This window comes from Rhipicephalus sanguineus, chromosome 9 (assembly GCF_013339695.2).
Source record: "Rhipicephalus sanguineus isolate Rsan-2018 chromosome 9, BIME_Rsan_1.4, whole genome shotgun sequence".
NCBI lineage: Eukaryota > Metazoa > Arthropoda > Arachnida > Ixodida > Ixodidae > Rhipicephalus > Rhipicephalus sanguineus.
The window spans coordinates 35,969,720-35,995,946 of record NC_051184.2 but is presented as its reverse complement, the minus strand read 5'-3'; the positions used below and the strand labels follow the sequence as shown (position 1 = coordinate 35,995,946).

Below are 26,227 nucleotides of genomic sequence, written 5' to 3'. Positions count from 1 at the left end.
ACAATAACTGAAACAAGGCAGCAACAACAAGAGTCCGTAATCATTCATAACTACCGAAACAACGCTGACGGTGGCAGCGCTCTTTTCACACACGTGACAGGCTCACAAAACAGCCGGTCCTCGTTTTCCCGCCAAATAACAATTTTTGGCGCGCGACCGTCCGCTGGCGTGTGATCTTGCGCCTTCACTGCCTTCACCGTATGCTTTGTTCACGTAGTCCAAAACGTTGAAACATGCCAGACGTCGCTAGAAAACCGGGCGACGACGCAGACTTCGAATGGATCGGCGATTACGAAGTGCGGAACCGCAGGAGCAAGCACAGATTGTACAGGTCAGTCGCATTCGCCGAAGGACCTCGCGGGCATGCCGTCCTTTTAACATTTAAAGGTCCGTGACCTTGGCTCTGCAAAGTGTTGCGTAACAGTGTTTTTGCGCCCTAAGATAGAGCGCTTCCCAAACTTTCCTTCTCGAAGTGTTAAGACTGCGTACCGATGCCCTTATAACCCGGAATTACGTTTGTTAGGAGGTGCGTGTGCCAAATTGGTCGCTTGCGGCAGGCAGCCTTTGTGAGAGAGCGTAGTTGTTTGCTTGATCTGTCGGACGTGTTCTAATCCGTTCGTCGTATGTTTTAACCCGCAGCAATTTCAAGCTTTCGGGAAGGACCTACGCCGTCGGCGACTACGTTTTGATCCGCGATGACGACAGCATGGATCCCGAAGCTCTTCGCAACTGCTACGTTGGCCGTATCAAGAGCGCCTTCGACACCGGTAAGGCAGTCGCACTGATGCATGCTGGATCCTCCTAATGCACTTACGCTGAGCGAAATGCACGAAGGACTAATGACAAAGAGAACAGGACATATATGTGCCTTAGACTCCTTCATGCTGTGTCCTTCGTGCCTTTCGCTCAGCGCAGCCACATTAGAAAATCGTACCAACTAGCCCAACTTGAAGCTTTGCTGATCATTTGCTTATCGTGATCATGCTGGATCGTTCTGAGCACCTTTCGCCTTGGTGTGCGCGCCATCTGAATTTGTTCCTGGTGAAAGTTTTCATATTTGGTTGAGTGTGATGACTTTCACAAAATCCTTGTGCGATTATATTACAGAATGTAGCAACAGCACTGTTTGGCACGCAGAACGATCCGTGTTCTTCCTTCATTCATAGTTACCTTTACGATCTTTTTTTGAAATGGGCACAAAATCCCGTTCTTTTTGCATGGCCCATTTCATTACATTCAGTCTTTAGTCACTGATTACAACGTGCTGTTCTTGTTTAGGTGAAACGGATGGAGACCATCGGTTCGTCACTGTGGCCTGGTATATCCGGGCAATCGAGCTGCCTCCTTCGCAACAGGCCAAGATTGTCGACGTCGACTATTTTCGTGAAGTGTTACTTGATGAACGCAAACTCTGGTCCGACACGGTCGACATCGAGACAATTTTTGGAAAGTGCTCGGTGAGTTTTGCTAGCTTTCCACTTTGATTCATTGTCATTTGCTTCTCAAATTCGCACTTTCGACTCATGGGAATAGTCTATGCCAGTCACGATATGAGTATTCACGTAGAGCTATTGCACTAATATTGGCTCTGTTTTGACCTCTGCTTGTACAGTTGGCCTCAAAATAATACGGACCGCGCGAGCGCGTGGCAAAACTTCTGCTGAGTCGTCTGGTGGTGAACCGTCTGCAGTCGAGAGGATTGCTTTGGCCACGCAATCACCGGAGCATTGCTCTCGACAGCAAACAGCTCGCCACTAGAAGGTGCAGAAGGTTATTTCGCCACGCGCTCGCGTAGTCTGTATTATTTTGCGGCCGGCTGTACAGTGAACAGGTGGTGTGCTTCTTCGTCAAAAGAGGTGTAGCTGTCTTTAATTTGTTCAAAGTTTACAGTTCCTGTAGGAAGGCTGGCCTGCTTGTGAGAAAGTTTTACTTATGCCAACACAACTGTTCTCACTTCTATATGGGAAGCAACGCCCAGCAGTTTTTGTTTTATCCGAGACATAGTCCACTTGGGAAAACACACGATCTAATATACATGCAGGTCATATGATCACTTATTGTTTCTAATGAGCTGTGATGTTACTGAGCACTTTTGTTTTGGCACGTGTGCACTTGAACAAAAAGGCACTGTGCCAATGCTCTGTGGGTAAGCAGAATTGTATGATGTATGATGCTTTGTCGTATGGGTAACCAATTTTTTAAAAAAATACTTATCAATTGCTGCTCATGAAAAGCAGCCTGTGCAGTTGTGCATGTCTGTCAGGCTGAGCACGACCATCAGCGCAGCGTCTCAAACCTACGAGTTATTGCCTGTATACATTAGCAGGCAGGTCTTGCACTCTACACAGCATTATTTTACACTATTGTTATTTGTCTGAGCACAATGTTCAATCACTTTATTATGTAGAAAATTTTTGAAGTTGTGATTATAAATTCAAGGCTTAATTATCTTAGTTGTTGCTACCACTAAATGATTCCAACAGACAGTTAGGCCAAGATAATCAAGGGGGGCATTAATTGCTGTCTTTTTAACTGCAGCGTAGTAATTATGATGTAAATTAAAGCAAATTCAAGTGGACAAAAAGTATACTTTCTGTTTGTAGGATCCGTACCCACAACCTTTGAATTACGCATGCATCCCAACGAAGTGGACAGGGAAAGCACCTTTCGTCACAGCTCAATTGGTAGAGCATCGGACGTGTAAGTCTAAGGTTGTGGGTTCGGATCCCATTGCCGGAAAGAGTGATTTTTTTGTCCACTTCAATTCATTTCAATTTACGTCATAATTACTATAGTACAGTTATAAAGGCAACAATTAATGTCCCCTATGCTCCCCTTGGCCTGATTGTCTGTTCGAATCATTTGGCTGTGTGTAACAAAGAAACAAGCCCCTCGAAAAAATCCTGTCTTTTGTTAGTTGTTGCTGGTTGCAACGGCTGCTCAAAAAGTTGGAAGAATAAGTTTTACTGCATTTGATTTAGGAGGGGTGTGTTTACTTGAGTAGTAACATTTAAAGGGGCGTGGCAACAAAACAAAATTACAACAGCATTCGTTTCAACTCTGTGTCCTAGCCAACAACTACCCTCTCCCGTTGCAGGTGCTGACGGTGCCTGCTGGCGTGTCATCCAAGGCTGTCTTCGAGATGGTTGATAGCAACGGAAACCCACTTTTCTTCTGCCGGTGGAAATATGACGGTCATGGCATCACCCCTGCGCTCGGGCCTCCATCGCCTTCCTCTGGCAAAAAGTTATCGTCGAAGGGAAGCACTCCTTCGTTGTCTCGAGAGCAGTCCCTGAGCAACACACCACGCCGTAGCATCTCAACACCGATCCGTGCGTGACTTTCTAACCACTGATTTTAAGGATTAAAGGCCTTAAGCAACAAAATTTTAGATAGTATAAAAAGCTTTGTTTCAAATAGCGTGTATATGGAGGAGGCTCCATGCAAAGCTTGATGTTTGAAAATGTTTGAAATACAGGCGGAAGCATCATGAAAAGCTGGTAAACATAGCTGTTTCCAGTATGGAAATAGAAAATAAATCTGCCATTACCACTCATCAGAACTTAACCTAACATAGTCTGCTTAGGTGTGTGCACTGGTATTCCTCTCACAAATAGCATTACGTATTAGCATGGTACAGTATATATGGCATACTTGACACAAAAAACAGGAAGCATGGAGTTCTCGCAAAAGGAAATGCAAGCAAGGCAGACAATGCCTATTTTCGTAATAACTCGTAATGAATCACGTAAATATCAGTGCACCCAAATATCTTAAATTTCAGTCAATTTAGTATTCAAGACATTGACGTAGTATGCTTGTCCCACCACTGCTTACACAAAACAATGCCATTAAATTTGCTCATTTGCTCTAGGTAATTTGAGAATCCCTATTTCTCCTGATTCAGTGGTAGCATCTTCTGTGAGTGAAATTTGAACGGTGCTTGAGAACCATTCGTTTTTCCAACGGCGTGGTTCCCTATAATTACAGCTTCTTGTTCTTGCCTTGTGTACCATAATATTACTGCGCACTATTTTGTGCCAACTGTGAATGTTAAACATATTTATTGTTACCCAGAATTCTACTGCCTAGCACGTGCAAAACATCCGCACTGTTACGCCTACTCCTATGTTTATGCTTTGTCTGTAACATATGTCTTATGCAAGCAGAGTTGCCAGTTCTACTTGTATTATAAGCGGATTTGAGCTTCTTTCCTCGCCAATTTTCTTGGAGAATTTTCCAGTCATCTGGCACTTTTTTTGTGGATTATTTGCATTTTTCCTGCAAATATAGTTGTTTTAGCGCTCTTCACATTCACTAGTAGAGCATTTGTTGATGACTTTCTGGACTTCAGCTTTGAATTATCACATGTTAGGAGAGTCCACTTGTGGTGTTATTCATGCACTGGCAAACCTGCAATGAACATTGTGGAGACTACACTGGAGCCAATATTCAAAAGTGAATATGTGCTTTCGTTCAAAGTTGCACATAATTTCGCTGTACAATATCACTAAAGGTATATTTTTTACCTTTCCTTCATATTTGAGCAACATATTTCGTAATAAAAAATATATTCAAGAATGAGGCAATTTATTAAACTGGCACTTCCTTTAGGCTTCACAAAAGCCTCGCCGCTTTTTTTAGGCTTCTTTAGTGACGATTATTTGCTTGTTAGCTCGGCGGCATCTGACAACTCTGTGTGCACGTCTTACGTTTTGTATTACCACTCCTGTAATGTTCTTTTGGGGGATAACAGTACCAGCAAATAAACAAACACACCCAGTTTTGAGGAATTTTAAATCTTGCTTACAGGCAAGCAAGCACAGTTGAGAGGGGCGACCCCGTCGGCACGGCAACGAGAAGGCGTATCGGTCACTCTCGAGGATGTGCGAACGGACTTTCCAAGCCCAGTCAAATCACAGTCATCGCCGCACAAGCTGCTTCTCGTGTCGCCGATTAAGATGCGTAAAGAGTGTGACACTTGGAACTGCCTCCAGAAATCGACTCCTCCACCGCGGAGCCCCGGGAAACGCAAAACCACCACCGAGACAGAACTGCTCGAAGCAAGGTGGGTCTTGTCTGGCGTGTGTTTTTGAAGCGACGCTAAAGTGAAATATTAATTCAGCTTAGACAGATAAACTATTCTTTCAGAACTCTATTGTCATTAATTTTGCTATCGTATGATAATTATTAGAAGAGGAAATGGAGGTCAAAGTTTCATTCTTTAAATTATAGTGCCAAAACTTCAGCGCATGAATGTCAGTGTGATGTCACAAATTTCAGTGTTCTTGTGTATTTTGGCCGCATTGGTTCAATGAAGTTTTCTGAAACTTGCTACGCTAAGACTGTGTTCCTTAGAACACAGTGTAAACAGTTTTTACCTGTAAACAGTTACGTAGTCCTTAGCAGATGCCATCAAAATCTATGAAGTCACGGCGAGCTGGTGCGGAAACTTCAATGTGGCGTCGCCACCTGCATTTCCTGTTTTGTGTGTTTTCTCGCCAAGTGTCTTCTCGACGTAAGAGTGGTGCATTCGGTATTGTGAAATCGCAATTTACTACTATAAGAAAAAAATTTTTTCTTCTCTCTTTTGTGTCCCTTTTAATCCTCATATCTAAGCCGACCCTAGAGTTGGGTACGTGGGTACTTAAAAAACACTATTGGCCCAGATTCGAATAAATACAGTAATCTTTACTGTTCTTCTAACCGAAATATTTATATGCCTTTACTTCCCATTACTCATTATTCCACTTTTTGCTTTTCTTTGTGTTCCAGCTCTTTCGCATCGCCGGTGACACTCCGCAACCGTGACCTCGGTCTCTTGCACGACGACGTTTTTGCAACACCGCCGCGCAGTGCCGATTTTCAAGTCGTGATGCGGCATCGCAAGTGGCACACAGAACCCGGAAAAGCAGCGTCACGCAGCAACAGCACATCATGTTCACAGCGGGAACAGCACGAACGCAAGTTCTCGCGGTCAGGACGCTTGCTGAAAAAAAGTTGGCGGCACTCATTCGATAGTGATGATGACTCCTCAAGGTGAGTCGTGACTCGTAACAAAATTTCGCATTGGTTGCTCGCAGCTAAGAGTAAGTGCGCAAGTGAATGCAACGCAAATAAATATTAGCTGCTTAGCACAGAATACCATCTGTTTAACCAATGAAACCATCAGACAAGCCAAGAAAGGCATAGAGGACATTATTTGTTGTTTTTCCCTGTAGTGTATTCATTATGACTTAAAGGGCCCTGGAACATTTTTTCAAGTATCCATCAAATAGCTTTTTAAAGGAGTTTATTGCCTCACGAATCGACCGCCGCAATAATTTTTCAAGTACGAGCAGAGTTCCAGAGATTCGTCGCACACTGTAATTGCTTTCTCTCTTCTCTCGTCCTGACGAGCACGTTGGAAGCTAAGCAGGTATAGGTATAGCACGGGGGAAAGAGGTTGTGTCACATGTACATTGTGACCTTGAGCACTTTTTCCTTTTTTTTTTTTTCTTCGAACTCGCGCTTTTCAGTGTGATCGTGGTGCTGTGCAGCTCAAGATGCTTAAATCGGCCAATGGCCATGAATTGGGGTAGATGGCGCGGTCATTTGGGTATATGGCATCTTTTGTCGAGAGAAGAGAAAACGATTTCTAGCTGACTGAGAATTAATTGTAAATTCCGGGACGTGTGCTGTGCTGGGGATACCGAAAGGCCCGAAGAGGAGCATGAAAACCCCTTGTCCTTTTTTTTTCCCCCACGCTCGTGGTTCGTAGCACTGCCGTATTTGGCACTGTTGATAGTGATGGCATTCTGAACTCGATTCGCGCATTTACTTGAAATGTTAAAGAAAAGATATCGGAGGTGGTTTATTGGGGCCCTTTAAAGGCTGTTGTTGTCATTCCACAGCGAGTTGCAAAAGCAGACGACGCCCCACAGCAGACGCAAGCTTGACATGAACGCGGCATCCGGGAAGGTGGCTGACGTAACCATCGAGAAGGAACATTCCAGCACCAGTGACGACAAGGCCATTCTACAGAAAAGCCCATCGCTGAGGGACAGTGATGCTGCAGTCGTCGCTGAAAGAAAGAAGAGCCGCTCATCTCGAAGGATTCGAAAAAATACCCTGGAGCTGTGCGCCAAGGCAACCACGACACCACGCAGCAAAAGCCGGAGCGTGGCTTTCTCAGAGATTTCAGACAAGGCACCAAAAGTTGGGTGAGTCTTTGCATTCTGTTCTTACAGCGAAAGCTGTTATGAGATCACAGCAACAGCTGATTTTGGTGGCGTAGTTGTCTGCCGCTGGTGTCCTTAGCCACTATCGCGCACAATGAGAAAGAAATCCAGGATCAAGCGGGATTTGAACCCAGGCCCTCTGCGGGGCAGTCAAGCATTCTATTACGAAGCCATGTCCCCCCTTAAGTGAAAAGAAATTTCCATCCACTGAAGGTAAAGTTCACTGGTGTCAACTAGGAGGGGACAGAAAAGGACACTTGTCCTCTTCTGTCCCCTCCTGTCGGCTGCGCTGTTTTGCACTCATAATCATGTTGTACCAACACGCCCAATCCTACAGTCTGCTAAGATACACATTCCATTTAGGAGCATGTTAAAAGCTTCCAAATACAGTAAAAGCTCGTTAATTCGACACCCGTTAATTCGGAAATTCGGATAATTCGGACGGCTCTATTGGTCCCGGCCAAAGTGCATGTTAATCTATGGGACCAAACCTTCGTTAATTCGTCAGAATTGGGCTCCGCACCGCTTAATTCGGACAAATTCTGACGGCTGCTGCTACACAAATGTGTGGTAAAGCAGCGCTGGCACCACTGGGGCGAAACCGAAACTTGAGTGACATCGCCATCATCATCAACTAGTGGGGGCGATCGCAGCGTCACCGAACGTCGGCGTCTTCTTTCTTCGCTCTACTGCATGCTCCACTGCGCCTCCGACGCCATTTTCCCTTGTGTTGTGTCGGCACCATCTCTTCTTGCGGAGTTCTTGTTTTTTCCCGTTGTGACCGTGTTTACATGTGAGGCCCGAGCATGCGGCAGTAGCCGACGGTGGCATCGACGAGGTGTCAGCCGAGTCCACCGACGGTGACTGCCCGACCTTCGATGCTGTCCTTCCCACAGATATGACCCTTCAGGACTACATCGCGATTGATGATTGTGTCGCCACGACTGGTCTCCTGCCCGATCAAGAAATTATTAATGATGTCGCGACTTCATCGCACCTCACGGGAAGTCTCGGAGGCGCTTTTGATATTAGAGGGCGTTTGCCTGAGCACTTCCGACAGTTTGCGTGCTGTTGGCCATTTGGAAAAGTTAAGAAAAATTGTAATGTAAGCCGGAATCTGCGTGAAAACGCGGACGACCATTACAAAATACTTCAGCAAATAAAGGTATGCTTCTCCAACTTGATTTTAATGTCGTTTTCCCTGTTCATTCGTTAATTCGGCATTCGGTTAATTCGGACATTTTTTCCGGTCCGGTGAAATCCGAATTAACGAGCTTTTACTGTAGTAAATCAGCAGTGTGCTTTGGCATTTTTTCTGCCTCTTACTCAATCCGATGTGCCATCAGGGTTGAGAAAAATAGCATTCAGATGAAGTATATAACTAGCTTGTTCTGTGCAGTGCATGTTGTGGTACATGTAGGGAGCAAAAAAAAAAAGTAATAAATGGGCCACTAGAGCATCCCATATCCTCTGCATGAGTTCAAGAGCGCTGATAAAATTTGCATTTTTTTAAGTTGTGCCAAAAACTGCAGTTCTAGGGCTTCGCATGAGTATAATGCTTACACAAGGGAGTGTGTTTTTATATTTTTGGTAGGGGTGTGCGAATACTCGAATATACGAATACGAATCGAATTCCAACTTGTCGAATAGTTCGATTCGCGAATCGAATATGAAGTATTCGGTTACTCGAATACACAGGCTGCACTATGTCTCACTTCCTACACATGCAACAGTTGTAGATACACTTGGGAGGAATCGCAGACTGCAATTCGCAAGCACAAAACGAAAGCGCGCCATTACGAACCGCAAAACCACGCATTGGTTGCGTCGCTGCGCGGCCGATGATGATGATGACGTAGTAGTGACTTGCCCCTTTGCAAAGGGGGAACGCGCTCAGTGTCGTGGCCTCAAAAAACAAATAAAAACAGAAAAAAACAGAATCAATAAAACCCACACGCGACAAAGGCAGGAGACGCGCACACAACAGCCTAGATCCCAAGTTCGGCGTACAGCTGGCTGGGCAGCACTCGCGCCACCTCTCAGCCGCAGAGCCACCCAATTTCTCTTCTACTTTCGCAAACGGGATAGAGGTGGCACTGTTTAACTTCTCAGACTCGTCGAAGCTTTTCTCGTGAACATATTCGTAGTCAGTGGTGGTACCACTCCTGCGTGCGCTTTTTAACTTTTTCATTTTTAAATATAATTTCATTGTTTAGTTCTCTAGGCCAGGGCATCGGTTGGGTGGGGCCACAAATCCAGTCCAATCCAACCGCTGGCTCCGCGCCGTTTGGCCGTTTGCGTCATGTTTGCGTCATTCCTCTGGGCAATCCGAAACCACCAAGTCCCTCGTAATCATAAACCACGCCGACGTGTCCTGCTACCGAATTGTATCCGCGCTAGCTGCCGGCAAACGTCGTCCGACGGTCCTGCTGGTCGGGTGCGACATGAGTGAACAAACGAAAAGTGCCATTAGGAAACATTTCTTAAAGAATTCGGCCCAAGAGGCAACGTGCAAAAGCTGCGACATGAAACTTCGCACGCCATCGAGTACGACGACGCCACTTGCGAATCATCTCAAGAACAAGCATTTTTCTTTGCACAGTGTGTTCATGAGAGACAGCGGTAAGCAAGGACGACCAGACGAAGCACAGCCGCTCATCAAAAATGCATTGAAGTCGGGCAAGGACCTGTCGCAGTGCGAGAGAATGGTGATAACCACGAGGATTGCCCGAATGCTGGCGCTCGACCTCCAGCCTTACAGGTGTGTTGAAAATCGGGGTTTCAAAGAGCTGATGAACCACATGGAGCCTTTGTACAAGATACCCAGCCGCACTACATTTTCAAGGACAATCATCCCGGAGTTGTACGAAGACACATTCATGGCTGTGAAGGAGAGAATGCACGCGGACTTCCAGGAAGGCGTAGAGTCGATCTCGTTGACAAGTGACATGTGGACGTCGAGGTCTAACCAGAGTTATATCAGCCTCACCTGCCACTATTTAACCTCCAACTTCGAGATGAGAAGCTTTGCGTTGGAAAACCGGAGCGTGACCGAGAGCCACACTGCTTGCAACATCCCGGAGCACCTGCAAGCAACGATGGATAACTGGGAGCTGCCACTGCAGAAAGTGCCAGTCTATGTGGTGACGGACAATGCGTCAAACTTTCGCACGGCCCTTAGGGGTATTTCTTGCGTCCCAATGCAGTGTATGGGCCGTACACTGCAACTAGCTATAAAAGATGCCAAGGAAGAAACAGCAGGAGTGCCTGCCATTCTCAAGAAGTGTCGCGCAACTGTTGGCCATTACAAACACAGCGCCCAAGCTGTGGCAAGACTGAAGGACTGCCAGCGACGAATGGAGCTCTCAGTTCTGGAACTTATTCAAGACGTGGAAACAAGGTGAAATAGCGAGCACGACATGCTCTCGCGCCTTGTGCAGCTGAAGGAAGCCATCTGTTTGGAGCTGGCCACCTCTGAGACAACTGTGCCCAACCTGGCACCACAGGAGTGGAAAGCTGTGGCTGGACTAGTCAAAGCTCTTGAACCAATTGCATCGGCGACCAAAGATCTTAGTGGCCACAAATATGCAACTTTGTCGTCAGTGGTACCGTTTTTGTATGGAACACAGATGGTTCTGAAAGACTGTATTGCAGCCGATGATGACACCTCAGAGTTTGCTAGAAATTTGCTGAAAAGCATGAGGACAAGGTTTCCAGGGCAGCACGAGCAAAAGGAGTATGTGCTGGCAACTGCCTGTGACCCAAGGTTTAAGAACCTCTTCTGTACTGAAACATTCCAGGAAACAAGGCTCTTGGAGCTTGCAAGAACTGAGTTGCAGCTCCCTCCAGAAAAAGAATCAAGTGACTGTGTCGAAGCGTTGACATCTACAGCTCACAAGGAGCGTGTCAGCAGCATCTGGAACAGCATTGAGAAGCTGGCGGTGTCATCAGAAAGAAGACACTGCACTGAAACAGCCAACATCAAGGAGTTTAAGCGGTACCTTCGAGAGCCCACTTGCAGCAAGGATCAAGACCCTCTAGCATGGTGGAAAGAAACAGGCAAGCAGCACTTCCCAGAATTGTGCAAGATGGCCATGAAATACATGGGCATTCCCGCAACAAGTGTACCAAGTGAAAAGTTGTTTTCAACGGCTGGTAACATTGTTGCTGCCCGGAGGGAGAAGTTGACCAGATCACGTACACCAGCTGCTTTTTTTGCATGAGAATTTGTAAACATTTGTGCTTCTTTTAAATAAACTTGATATTCGATATTCGATTCGATATTCGGCTTTTTTTTCTTAATTCGATTCGGTATTCGATTCGAGACTTACTATTCGGTATTTGCACACCCCTAATTTTTGGGTGGATGTGATGCGTATTATTTATGTCAGGCCTGTATGCTTTTATGCTGAGATATGGTCCACACCAGCTGTGACAGATCTGCATACAGTGTACTTTCAGATATTATGACAGGCAGCACTCTCGCTTTTCTCTTTTCTTTTTGCCTGCCTCTATTAGTGTGGCGATAGATCATATGCTACAAGACAAAATGTGGGGCTGAATGTTGTCTCGGATGTACTGATTGGTTACGCCACTGTGTCGTACTTGCCATTTCATACTTCAACATTTGCTCGCTCTACTTGGGATGCTTTCTTAATTTCTTGGTTTATTTGTTTCGTTCCTTCTTCTTTTACTCCCATGTCTCCCAAGCAGCTCATGCGCATCCCCAGTGTCAAGGAGTGAAAGAAAGGCGCGATCCGTGGTTGACGAGTCTTGCGAGGCGACGCCACCCCGCAGCAAGACGGCCGATGACGCTCGGTTACCTCGGGCCACGAAGTCTCACACAGAACCCAGAAAAGGCGCAGACGCCGGCACCCTCACTCCCAGCAGACCCGCATCGACTAGGTCTGGCCGCAAAGTTAGGAGCGTTCGCTATACCGAAATCTCCTACTCCGATGACGACGAAGTCTTTGCAAGGTTTGTTCATTATCACCACCTTTCCCTTCTACACCTTCAACCGTTCCCATGGTTCTTCGTTGTACAGTTGTTCCTAGCCTATGCGAATGCTAGCAAGGGTGACAATGAGTAGGTGATGTGTTAAAGCGAGAAGAATTCTAACTCGCGCAGTGTTGTGTACATGTTGGTCTGTTCAATTCACCCGCACACCAAATTTTCTTGTGTATAGCCCGCATAAAAAAAAAACTGGAGAAATTCGGAGCTTAAATCAAGAAAAGAAAGCGCAAATTCCGATCTGCAATGGTGGCTTCGTGGCAGTGCTTCACAGCTATGCAAAATATCTAACTTTGCGGCAATATGCGGAAATCATTTTTTAAAAGTTTTCCGCGAATCATTCTTGAGGGTGTGGGTTATACACAAGAAAATACGGTGGTTCATGGGGTGCTGCATCCTGCTATTTGCATCAGTATTGCAGCAATAGCACCCTCATAACCATGCCATTCACTTCAGCAAGTGTAGAAAGGTCACAGTGTGGAAAGGCCCCCACCAACAGTGCCAGCTCAGTGCAAACATGCAGCTGCGAAACAACAGCACAGCAGGCAACACTGCACACGAGTTGCGGGCACCATTTTAAACCACATTTGCATGCATCTGCTGCATCTATGCAATGTGGGGTCTGTTTACATCTCGGAAACCGACCGTACAGGCGGTTTACAACCTCTCAAACTTGCATGAATTGAGGATTATATGGATAAAGTTCAAAGTTTTCACCTTGTCGGCTCCTCACTATTCATATTCTAGCGTCGTGTTGTGCCTGCCCAACCGAACTAGAGTTGCATGACCTCTGAACTTGTAGTGAGCTGTCACGTACTGATTGGGTCAACGATTTAAACGGATTTATTTCACAATGTGCTGGCCAAAGGGAATGGAGATGGGTCGTGTGTATTCAATCTAGAAAGGTACATTGTTCAATGCGCATGTAAAGGAAGCAAATTTTAATTACCAATTTGTTTATTCCACGGTCACTGATGCAATGATAACGCTTAACGCCATTCATCCTGATCAGATGTCTCCTTCTTTTGTCAAATTCTTGCTGAAGTGTCTGTTTAACTGCAATCCAGTGAGGCGGACCGGAAGCAGACGCCACGGAGCAGACGGAAACTCGACCTTGATGCAAAGCTGAAGAAGTTGCAGCTCAACACGGGCAAGGACTGCGACACGAGCGATGATGACGACCCAAATTTTGACGAAGTCTTCGCACGCTCCTTATCGTCCAGTGAGGAAGAGGACGATGACTTTCAGACGCCAACAAAGAAGCAACAGAGAGTAAGTTGCAAACGTTGAAATTTGTCGGCGAGAAAATGCAGGCTAGGTATAAGAGAGTCACTGTAAGGTAGGAGTAAAAACAGAACTAAGGTAGCATTGTAAGCTCTTGGAAATTTAAAGTAATTAGTATGTCATTATAAGGTGCACAGCAAGATTCTTGAAAAATTGTGTTGAAAATTCTAGCTAACAGTTTAGAACTTGGACCACTGTGCTTCTATATTCAACCTTTTCGTGTTGTACAATGTTGAGACAAAATGTAGGGTAGACTCTTGTTAAATGGAACCGGAAGGGACCAGGAAAATACGCTTCGTTTAACAGTAGTTCCATTTACTGAGAGATGAACAGGGGGGCAGCATTTAAGTATGAAACCAGTTATGTTAGAGGTAGCTGTTGCATTTAAGCAGCAGTTTTGTTTAAGAGATTTCTGTTTACCGAGAGTCTGCTGTATTTAAGTTGTGTGTCAGTCATCTTGAGTCTGTTTTCAACACGAAACCTGTGCCCTCTACGATTTTGAGTTTATGATACTAGAAGAGTTTTTGACCAATATCTGTGCTGTAAGTCCTTGTTTTCTGTCTCTCTCTTTTTTTATTGTTAATCAGAAGCCATCCTCACTGCGAACTCCACGCACATCCGCAAAGAAATCACTCACCGGAACACCGCGGACTCCGCGGACTCCACGGACTCCGCGAACACCACGGACTCCACGAACCCCAAGAATGTCTACACTGTGCCTCACTCCATCTATTCCAAAGAGAAGTCAGGCTGTCGAGGGACCACAGACACCACTTGACATAGCTAAGTCAAGGTGAGACATGGGCTGACGATGCCTCATTTTTCAATATCTTTTACACCACTACAGTTGCCATTTTTGTGGTCATAGATAACTATGTGTGGAATTCTTGTCTACAAACTCTGGCAAGTTATTTTAGGTCACACCTGCACTTCTTCCCTGCATCTCCTTTGTGATATTGCTGCCATTTCCTTAGAAGTGACTAGACGACATTGAACAAAAGATGGTGCTGGAGCCATCGTCGAAATGTTGGTTCTAGCAACATTACCGGTTCAGCATCGTCTCATCCATCTCATTCAGCATCGTCAACTCCTTGGGGCCGGGCAAGCAGATGTGATCGACTGCCATTTTGTGCTCTGTATGCCATGGCAAAGAAAATTTCGAGGGGGGCACGGGCCCGATGTGCCGCCATCCCCTGGCTACACCACTGGAGCTGAAGTCAGGTTTTTTAGTAGCATCCGGAGCAGCTGCTTTTCAATGGGCAGCAAATAGCAAGAACACTTGCTTAGTCAAGCAAAGTTGTGTGTTCACAAATGTTTGCACCGACATCAGTGTGTTCACAAAGCCAGAAATGCTTACTATAATGAGAAAGCGCACTTAGGAGCTTTAGCTTCAATGAATCTGAAAGCAAACTTTTAACGAATATGAAATACCAACTAGCCCACCTATCTCATCCTTTGCAATGTGTTCCGAATGTTCATTCCCACCATCTGCACGCTTACAATCTTGCAGGCTACATGTGTCTGCCGTGCCGACCTGCCTTCCGTGTCGAGAGCAGGAGTTTGCCGACATCTACTCGTTTGTTGAGGGCAAGCTGCAAGATGGCACGGGAGGGTGAGTCACTGAAATTTTTCTTTAACTGTTGCGTGAGAACAGAATCCATTAATTCGTTTCTCGTGAAGGTGCGAGCGAAGACGTGGGTCTCAGCAACACTTGTTGCCATCATAAGTTGACACTCCTGCTCATTACTGAAACATCTATGTAATGAACGTTGATATAACAATGATTGCTGTTCGACATGAGCATTAGCAAACAGTGAAAAGAAAATCAGGAGTGAACATTAGCCATCGTTGTTGTTCTATAATGTGATGTTTGTTTGTGACTGCTGGGATCAGATTTCTTTATCTACGCCCTTGGTTCTTTCATGTGAAAGAGACTTACACTGTAATGGTAAGCACACCCAGATATTACATCACGGTGCGGCACATGCTTTGGGCTGTTCAAGCTCTGTGATATTTAATTCGCCTGCTGTGGCCTACCTTGTAAAATGAACAGTTTATCCATCACTGTTTTTTGGTTAGCCCGCTGTAACTGCAACCGACTGTCTGCAAGGCTGAGGAATTCACCAACCCCCTAGAAACGCCATTTTGTAGTTGCACAGCAAACTCGCATACCAGCAATATGAAAGCCAATGTCATTATTCATTTGTGCATCACAGGTGCATGTACATTTCGGGCGTGCCTGGCACAGGCAAGACGGCCACCGTTCACGACGTCCTTAGGGTGCTGCAAGAGTCCGTCGATGGCGGCTACATCCAGCCCTTCAAGTTCGTCGAGGTTAACGGCATGAAGCTCACCAGCCCCGCACAGTGCTACACTCACATACTCAGGGTGAGTTGTCGCCTTTAGTCGCAAGACTCATTGCAGCAGCAGCCTTCTGGCATTTGGTATGCTGCCATGAAGAACCGTGAACCCGAACTTGAAGGTTCAACAGGTTCACGTCGAACGGGCCATGTTACATATACAGTGAACTCTCTGTAAACGGAAATCTCTTGAATGAAACAACTGCCTCTGATATGATTGGTTTCGTACTTGTATTCTGCACCCCTGTTCATCTCTCAGTAAATGGAATTCCTGTAACTCCAGTAAATGGAGCATAATTTTTTCGTCCCTTCAGGTTCTGTTGAATGACAGTCTACCCTACTCGGTTTTTTCGTAGGAGAAAAAAAAACTAGATGTACATGGGCTTAAGTGGCTGTTAAACTTCCCCTACATGAAGTTTCATGTCATGTAAGAGCATTTGCCGTTTCACGTGAAACTGCATCCATATGTACTTTAACCATATGCATCATGCTTATGGTTAAATGTTTATTTGTACATTCAAAGCGCATGCGCACAGTGTAATGGTGTAAGACATTAACTGTTGGGCTGTTGAGTACGTAGTACGATGTGCGAAACTGCCAAACTGCTTAAGCCTTTCTGTTTAAAGTCGGATCAAGTCAGAAGCATTCTTTATGGTGCAATAGGCAAAGAAATGCTTCACATTTAAAGTGGTGCATTTAAGAAAAGAACAAGAAAGTCCATTACAACTCCCGCTGTTACGTTCATCCTCTCTTGCAGGCATTGACCGGAGAAAATGCAACGCCAGAGCAGGCGGCGGAGCTCTTGAGTCGTCGTTTCGAGCGACCCGGTCCTCGGCACGATCCGGTTGTCCTTCTCGTCGACGAGCTTGACCTGCTGTGGACACGCAAGCAGCAAGTTCTCTACAACCTGTTCGACTGGCCCACCAAGCCCAAGTCCAGGCTCATTGTGCTGACCATCGCCAACACCATGGATTTACCCGAAAGGCTCATGTCGAATCGAGTCTCGAGCAGACTGGTGGGTTTCTGGGTTTCTGATATTCACCGGCCCACGTAATTTCATGTGATTTCACTGATGGATGATGAACTGTAACTAATTAATGATTTACTGTAGACCCTCAGTAAGTGAACATCTCTTAAACGGAATTGCTGCCTAAATGGAACAACTGCCTTCGATATGATTGGTTTCATAGTTGAATTCTGCACCCCTGTTCATCTCTCAGTAATTTGATCTCTGGCTAAATGGAACATATTTTATGTTCCCTTCGCGTTTCGTTTAACAAAAGTCTGCTGTATTTATTGCGGCTTTGTATACGTGTGCAACTAGCATGCCATCGGCTTCTCTGCAACAATACGTACCGTATTCATGAAATGACAATGTAAGCGAAATCAAATTTTTGCACCTAGTGAGCTGTTCCGTATTGCAAGCAGAGCATTAACGATAGTAGTAACAATAGCTGTTATTTTATTTTAAACGATATCGACTCGAAACACTTCTACGACTTGGCAGGAATCGCAAACGGCATGGCAGCCGTCACCTAGACTAATTGCTTCCATTGTTTGTCCTCCAATTTGTGCAGCTCTCCAGATTGCCAAGAACATTCATAATCAAAGACTTAAAGTGGGGCATCATTGCACTACGCGATAACTGCTTATGCCCTCATTTTATCATTTCAATGGTGATGGCTGGAACTACACAAAGTATAAATATTCATTCGATCAATTCTTTTATGGTTCACTTGACGATAAGCACATCAGTTATGTTATAAAGGCAGGGCCCCATAACTCGCATAGGAGTTGTGAAGAGGGCCCTTATGTTATATTCTGCTATACAAACACTAGAGCTCACGAGAAGAGTATAACGGCAGGAATATGGGGCATTCTCATCAGATAAGTGATGCAAATGTAAAAGAACGTAGGCTAGTTTTGTAACAGGTAAATGACCGTGGTTCTGTTAGGTCTGTGAGTAGCTTGTTTCAAAGATGTGATGCGGTATGCGTGAATGTAAGTGATTCATTATTATAAACCAACAAAAAAAGAATTAACGGAAGTGTACTGCAGCTCGCTTGGTGTTTTCAGAACTCCTGTTAATTTTAACAGCACGCTGCAAAAACACATGGCAAAGTATTCATGTCAGCAAGCATGCTATCTGAACAGGCAGTGAGTGTAGTATCTGGAAGACGTTCAATATTTCGGAGAAAATTCGTATCCATGTGAGGTCCCGTTAAAGGGGTTATGAAGCACCCCTTGGGCTTGTTGAAAAAACACATCCTGCGGAAGGCTGACACGGCTATGAACTGCTCTGCAAAATATTACAGTCGTGCGGCCGCGTAAAGGCCACAAGCGGAGCGCGAAGTTGCCGTTTCCTCAGGCGCCCTCTTTTCAAACAGAGGCCGGTTCTCACTCTCGTCGGTGGGCGGGGCGTCTGACGACGTCACGGATCTGCCTGTTTACGTAGCAAGAGACATAGCATGCTTATTGGCCGAAAGCCGGATGAGATGCGCTTCTTGCCACGGGGTGCCGCCACTTGCCCACGCCGCACTCCTCAGTCTGCTAAATTTACACGGTAGCCGCACTTGCGCATGCGAATCACAGCGGAAGAGCGATCGCGTTTCACGACGCGTGCTGACGTAACTTCTTACCCCCGTGCCATCCCTCCCTGTCTAGCTTCCAGTGCGCTCGTCGGCACGAGAAAAGAGAGAAAGCGCTGAGAGCGTGCGCCAAACCCCCGTAACTCCGCTCATTCTTGACGGATTCGAGAAATTTTTGCGGCTATCGATTCGGGAGGCAGTAAACTCTGATACTGAGGTTATGAGATCATTACTTGGAAAAGTGGTTAGCATTAATCACAAGCATGCGTCAGAGTAGTGATAAATATTTAGCCTGGTTGTGTGCCAAGCTTACCATACGATGCAACAAACGAGTTACAGTAGCTCAAAGCTCAGATTAGTGCATGTTTTTAGCACCTGCACGGCAACTGGAAGAATGTGGCATGTACCAAATGTCAAGACAACAAAGTCTAAATGCTTCCGTTGTTTCTGCAGTGCATTTCCTAAGTCTACCACGTCCTTTCATGTTATTGCAGGGATTGACCAGGATGACCTTTCACCCCTACAACCACAAGCAGCTGCAAGAGATAGTGTTGTCCCGCATGCAAGGTCTGGAAGCTTTCGACCCCGATGCGGTACAGCTTGTTGCGAGAAAGGTGAGGACATTGCCGTTACTCCCTTTAATATCTTTTGTCCGTTATACTGCAGCTGCAGTTGAAGGAACACTAAAAAATGTAATAAGTTATGCCAGGATGAACAACTCTAATAACGAATTCATTGCTTGTAATGAAAATGCAACTTTTGCAAGTGTGGAATTGACGAACTTCCAAAGTATGAGTGGCACCCCCTGTTTTGGACTATGGTACGTCTCGTGAAGTATCAGCAGCAACTGCTTCTTAAGAGCAGCAAAGAGGGAAATCATGTAGAAATTATGTCAACTAGTTCATTTTGGCAAGGGTAATTCAAATGCAGGAGCAGCAATGGTACCTTTAGTAGCAATTTTTAAGCAACAAACTCGTATTTATGCAGAGAAAATTGCGATGTACCTCCACACAAATAATCATCTGATCTAACTTGGTGTTTTCCATTAGTGTCCCTTTAGGAGCTTGACAGAACATTTGTGTTTACCCGGTCCATTTCTTTGTATGGAGGCAACACTGCAGCTTTTGTGTGTGTGAAGGTTAAACAATAAAAATTAGACCTGTTTGGTCTTTCTAAAAATGCGTTAGTGCTGGGGCAGCTTGTACATCATGTGCAGAACGACCAACCGACAATTTTGTGACCGTGGCAGTTCTCCTTGTTCTCGTCGAAACAGGTGGCAGCAGTGTCCGGAGACGCACGGCGGGCGCTCGACGTCTGCCGCCGTGCCGCCGAAATCGCGGAGCACTCATTGCATGAGAGTCCCAAGAAGACTACGCGGCACGTCGTCGGCATGAGCCACGTCGACCGTGCAATTCAGGAGATGTTCTCGTCACCCAAGATACTTGCCATGAGGTGAGGTTTCTTCTTTCATGTCTTAGAACCATGGTCTAGATTTATAGACCTTACCGCCGTTCACTGCTAGACTTTGTACACAAAGCAAATTTACATGTGTATTTTTGATACCGTGAATCACTATGCCTAAGGGCAGGCTTTGGAACTAAAAAAAAGAAAGAACCATCATCTGTTTCCTGTTCTGGCAAAGACCACCAACACCATGGTGGTGTTGGTGGTCTGCAAACACCTGCAAATACCATGGTGGTGCTAGCTAACGAATTGCTTTAGCTGCACAAACACTCCCCGAAATATAATTTTCCTACACTATTAAATCACATAATTAATGCAAGGGCATTTTCTCATTGGTTGGACCTACCATGGCGAATCATTCATTAGTTACGTCTGAAGAATTCAAATTTACGGGTTGAAGCCCTTGTGGCTTTAAAATGATGGAGCTGGAATGGGAAAAGAAAAACACTTGTGAATGGCTGTTTGAGCACATGATTAAGAAAACCTAGGCAGTCAAAATACATCCAGAGTCGTCCACTATGGCATCCCTTGTAAGCCTTCAGTTAATTCAAAATGTTAAATGCCCCAGTCAATCAATTAATAGGCCAGCACTCGAGAAACGGTGATTTGAGATGGCAGCTTGCATGTTACACGTTCTGTACAGTAGGGAAAACTTATGGATGGAAGGTTGCATGGATGCACTTTTCTTTGTACAGTTTTCTTTCTTGCAGAAGTTTTGAATAGTTTGCATCTGCAACGCTTCCAAAATTGTGGTTGTTGAATGCCTTTACATCGTAGACTGGCATATCTCGTTATGCAGGTGCCTTTCGCAACAGGAGCAGCTCTTCATGCGAGCTGTAGTTGCAGAGTTTCGTCGAACAGGTGTTGAGGAGACTACTTTCTCTAAGGTCTACAATCAGCACATTACCATTTGCAGGCTCGAAGGTAAGTGTGCATTAAAGGAAGCCAGACAACTACTGTCTAATGAGCAGTGTGTGGGATGTTCAAAATTTTTTTAGAAGGTTTTTTAGTACGAATTTGTTTAGCGATAAATGAAGTGCGTGCGCTCCTCACAAGCACCTCTTAATGCATATGTTTGCTACAAAAGCTTTGCAAAGTGTCATCTGTCTGATGCAGATGTCCTAGCTTGTGCCACGCTTCAGCATGTATGAAATGTATCGAACTCTCTGCAAACACCTGCACAAAAGCTTGCACAATTCGCAGTGTGCTAGTTCAACGTTCACGTTTCAGTCGTCATGCTGGAAGGATGTGCGAATAACTAGGCGCACGGCCAAAAATCTACTAGTTGACAGTTGTCCGATGCTTTTTGATAATGCATATGTTTTTGTTAATCATTTTTGATAACAGCTTATTTCTTTCATTTTATCGGTGTAGGAGTGAAGCCCCCGACTTTCTCCGAGGTTTCAAGCATCAGCTCGCGCCTGTCCAGCTGCCGACTGCTGCTGTCAGAGCTCGGAACAAACGACCTCTTCCACAAGATCCAACTGAACGTCAGCGTTGACGATGTCAACTACGCGCTCAAGGAGGCATAGCTTGACATCCTGAAAATATTTTTAGTCATCCGCAGTTTCCTTCTTGTTGAGGATGGTGTCAAGTGGTGCAGCACTCAGCTGTTGCAGTCACACTTCTGTCGATTAGCTCTCAGAGAATCTCTCAAACATCTGTGAGATGGGGGTGTGTGTGTTTGCACTATTCTGTAATCTATGCCATATTGTATATATCATCGCGACTCTTGTTTTTGCATATTATGGAACTTGTTTCCATAGTTTCCACTACGCGGTAAGCTCATTCAAAACACGTTGCTCTAACCTCTCTGACCAGCAGAGTAGTTTGAGTGAACCATCAAAGCACGTGAAACTACCTTATACAAATGACTGGGTCATGTGACATGCAACTTTTGAACATGACTACTGGACTGTTTTTTTCTAGTTAGATAACTTAGAACCATGGAACCTAGGAAGTTTTTAAAATCATATCAGCATTATTCAAAGTGAGCTGTACAGCTTTGTGCAGTAAGCAAACAAATCATGCTAAGTCAATTTGATGCAACTTGTCCTTGTTTGCTGTCACTTTTCTTTTAAAATTTTTGCCTGTTGACAAGCTCATTGTTTTGAGCTGTTTTTCGCGTCAGAAATATTTTCATGTATTTTTAAAATTTCCGGAAACTTGGGCTTTAATTATGTGCTCTGGACTGAAACAGATATGTTCTCATAAGAAATTTGCTTCGAAAGTTTGAATGCGATTTGCTAGATTTAAAAGAGAATGGCTCAACTGCTTTTCATTTAATATAGGTAGGATGTCAAGTTCCAGCACTTTTGAAAACTGTGATTTAGGTAAAACGAATTCCTTTAATTTACTTGTTGCTATTACGTATTTAATTCACCAAATTTACAAAAATTGTTTTTATGTTAGTTTAAGAAGTCTCACTGCATCACTTTTGAAGGAAAAAGAAATAATGGGATAGTGTTAAACCAGCTATGGATGTAAATGTCGATCTCATCGAATTCAGTGCCATTAGCAGTTTCTAGCGAGACCTTTTCTTGTTTTTCAGTGCTTTTAAGCAATTCGGCCATGTTTGTGTTTGAAACAAAACACCCTCTGAAGAGCACAAACATCTGCAACTGAACCTTTTAATGTTATGTAATTGTCCTTGACGCAGTTAGTGTTTTGAAAATTGTTTTAAAAAGTGAATAGTGTTTATGCTACTGTTTTTTAAGCTGTCTTTTACACTTCGCTGTTTTCTGACATTCGTGCCCTGGGCTTGTGGTTATTCGTGATGTTTTGCTGTCTTATGAAGTTTATAGAAGCAACTTTCCATTTTGGATAAACCTGTTTTGAAGACATTGTGGTTACTCGTGATGTTTCGCTGTCTTATGATGTTTTAGAAGCAACTTTCCATTGTGGATAAATCTGTTTTGAAGATATTTTTTAGAACATTTTTAGAGCACTTTTTCTGTTTTTGATGAAACCTCTTTGGCGAATATATTTTTGAAGACTTTTTATTTTGGAGTGGTGTTAGGCTTTATTGTTCTTTTTAATGACATTCCACAACATTATCAGTTATGGTTTTACTGTTGTGAATGTGTTTTGAAGGCAGCAGAATTAAGTTGCTTATGAACTTTTTAATGTAGCATAGGTTACCTAGTTTCCAAAGTGTACATGTTTGCAACATTTTTCAAGCTAATGAGGAGCTAACTTGCTTCACGACTTCTTAAACAAGCTGTTCTTGTTTGCTGTGTTATGATCACTTTGTGCGTGTTCTCGTTCAGCGCAATTGCTGCCATGCTTTGTTATAGTACGCGCACATAGATTCTATATTTGCATTTTTCATGTGACCATCGGCTACTCACTGCCATGTGCCATTTTGTCATATAATGTCTGGGACACTTCTAGTCCAAACTAAGCAAGACATGTGATGCTGATGTAAATTTCCGAAGCTGTTTTGTTGCCCAGACAGTGCACGATTTACGTGTTGCCTGTGAATAAATTTCAAGTCTCGATGCACTTGCTTGGCTGGGCTCATTTCTTGCATGCTGCAAGTTTTTGTGCAATCGGAGGACGTGCAAGAAAGTACTACTAGACTAGACGGGCACTTGTACCTTTTAAATCTTTTACATGTAAATCCAGCTAGCACCAAAAGTTGTATTTATCCGAGCGTGGAAGTTGCCATGTTATCATTTATATATGTTAGCATTTACATGCAGTTGCCTGCTCACTTTTAAAAATGTTACTTCAGAACTCATTCTAAGTGATGTGACCCCATTATTTAAGGCGAAAGCCTTAGATGCCTCGTCAAACGCGAAAATTGACCGGCAGCAGCAGCCTGCATTGGCGGCATCATCACATGATGACGTCGCCGTATGACATTGCAGATTTCCAAAATTTGTGATCTGGCATCACATACCATGATGTGACATTGTCACTTTGCGCTGCCTCCATGATTGGTTGGCTGATCACGGAGGCAGTGCAAAACCATGTTAGGTGCAGAAAGCTGTCGGAGGGGGGCGGTAAAAAAGATGGCTTTCGCCTTCGAGTTGTCTTAGGTGAATGCATAAGGGATCCCGAGAGTGGTTTTTTTAATTGCTATGTGTCCTAAACTAATTAGCTGAAACATTTTAGTGAAACTTTGTTTAGTCAATTATGCGTTTCCATTTCTTTTGCAAGTGCCATTCACCTCTTTAAGGAATGCAGGTTGAATATTGAGTGGCTTGTTGCGGATGACGTTAATTCTAAAGTTCTGTGCAGCTCGTCTGGTATACATGGCAAGTTTAGCACTCCAAGTTTGAAAAAAGTTCAATTTACTCACGAAAGTGCTGTAACCAGTTCTAAAGCATTCTGTTTCATAAATTGGACTCTTCAATAGACAACCACTTGTGTAGCAATTTTATTACACTGTCCAAAAGAAACTGCGTCCCATATTTTAAAAACATTTACACAGCAAGGTGAAACTTGGTTATCAAAAATACGCTCGTAACAACATATTTTCCAACATCACAACAATACAAGGGACGTTTTGCACAGCAAGTAAAGGCATGTTATTTTTTTTTGGGATGGTTCTGCTGAGGATGTTTAAATAGTAAAGATGTAATCGGTAGCAAAAATATGTTCGTGAAATGAGCATGGAATATCGCACACACAAAGCAACAACATGCATGGACATGAGAATACAGACAGTATGCACTAAGCACTAGCAGTCGTCCTTTTGATTTACAAGACAGCCGTGTGCATTTGGACAGTCAAGAGAAAGGTTGAGCGCACAGCCTCCCATTCAAACACTAGTACTCGCAAAATGCAGGAATGTATTTGCTAGACAACTGCTGGATAAAACGTTAAAAAGGCATAACTTTAAAATTTACTTTTAAGAGTTTTATGCAGAGAGGTGATGTAAATTGGAGTACTTGTGAATCAACCATCACATTCGCAGCTGCGGAATTCTTGCAACAGTGAACACTGCAGCTCTGGATAAAACCTGTTAAGCATGCAAGGCAGGCAAGATGGAAGTATACATACACTATTGTGAGCGAATGCTTTACAAGTTACGTCATGCGCAGAACTCACGTGATATAAACGGCTACCATTTACAAAAATCATATTGCACGACTCTAGACATGACATTTAAAGAATCCGCTTCAAAGATTTCCTAAAATTCCACTTCATTCAAGCGAAAGCAGTTTCGTATAAATCACCTTATTAGTCGCCCAAGGAAAGAGTCTTCAGCGTGCACAAATGTATTTCAATGAGGAGGGAGCCAAACCTTTCTCACAATCAGCCACTGCACCACCAAATTGTACAGCTGTCACAGGAAGTTTTTCGACGCAACACAGCTTGAAATGCTGCACATGTAACAATAGTGAAATGCTTCGTTCAGTGGATGCTGTCGACACACAGCCAAGTTGTCGAGAGTGTGCACTCTGAAAAAGGCACTTCGAACCTGCAGTCAGGTTTGCGTATGAGTGATTCATGTTGTAGTGCAAGACATCTTCATACAAAATACACATTTTTAAAACAGGGAATACAAATGCAGCCAAGGGCATAAAGCTACCTGCGCTTACAGTTAAAATCCCACGTTTCGTATCTGCCCGGCTTAACCTTCAGTGGAAGACCTTTTGACCAAATGTGCACAACAGTGCTGCTATGGAACGATATGTTTAATGACATTTGCAGTTTTGATTTTTCTACCCCCTTTTTCTTTCTATCCACAGTTTGCTGTTTCATGTCATGTAAATACTTATGGGAGAATTAAATATGGGCTAACACAAACTTGCTTGGCCTAACTAAACATGTTTTTCCTCGGTGTTCCACTAAAAAAAAAAGGGCATAGGTTATGATACAACACAGAAACGAACAAAACACATAATTGATACACACCTGTAACAGTTACATACGCACGAGTGCAGTGCAATTTCAAAATGCTGCAAGACTGTCTACACAGGAAGTTTTGATTAGGCAACAGCATTTTACCTGCTTTCAACACATGTGACAACCTAAAATTAACCGTTTGCAAGCCGAACATTCTCGGACACCTCTGCTAGTTAGTTCCACAAAAGCTGCAGCTGTAGATGAGCTAGCCCAGCATAATGAGAAACTATCAAACATGGTAACCAAACAATGTTACTCGGCGCTGGCTAATAGTAACACCATCGCACAGTTCACCGCATCTTGGAGAATAGATATGACATATTAACAGCACTGCAAACGTGAAACCTGCTCATTGGTGACCTGTATTGCCTGTCATAGTTCAAGACAGCAGAAAAATGCACGTAATACTAGCGAGTTTCAGTACTTCGAATGTAATGTCTGT

The 26,227-nt window shown here is 44.2% G+C and overlaps 1 protein-coding gene across 1 annotated transcript; it reads left to right on the top strand.

The window, feature by feature from the left end:
• The first annotated feature begins 140 nt into the window (after nucleotides 1-140).
• LOC119404988 (origin recognition complex subunit 1) lies at nucleotides 141-23,472 on the top strand. Its single transcript, XM_037671735.2, has 17 exons — nucleotides 141-331; nucleotides 640-767; nucleotides 1,279-1,457; nucleotides 3,098-3,332; nucleotides 4,813-5,068; nucleotides 5,776-6,039; nucleotides 6,894-7,202; nucleotides 11,934-12,197; nucleotides 13,298-13,502; nucleotides 14,102-14,307; nucleotides 15,025-15,126; nucleotides 15,731-15,902; nucleotides 16,632-16,889; nucleotides 18,957-19,076; nucleotides 19,736-19,914; nucleotides 20,726-20,850; nucleotides 21,301-23,472. The coding sequence occupies exons 1-17, from the start codon at nucleotides 234-236 to the stop codon at nucleotides 21,456-21,458; spliced, it is 3,258 nt and encodes a 1,085-aa protein (XP_037527663.1). The 5' UTR covers nucleotides 141-233; the 3' UTR covers nucleotides 21,459-23,472.
• The last annotated feature ends 2,755 nt before the right edge of the window (nucleotides 23,473-26,227 follow it).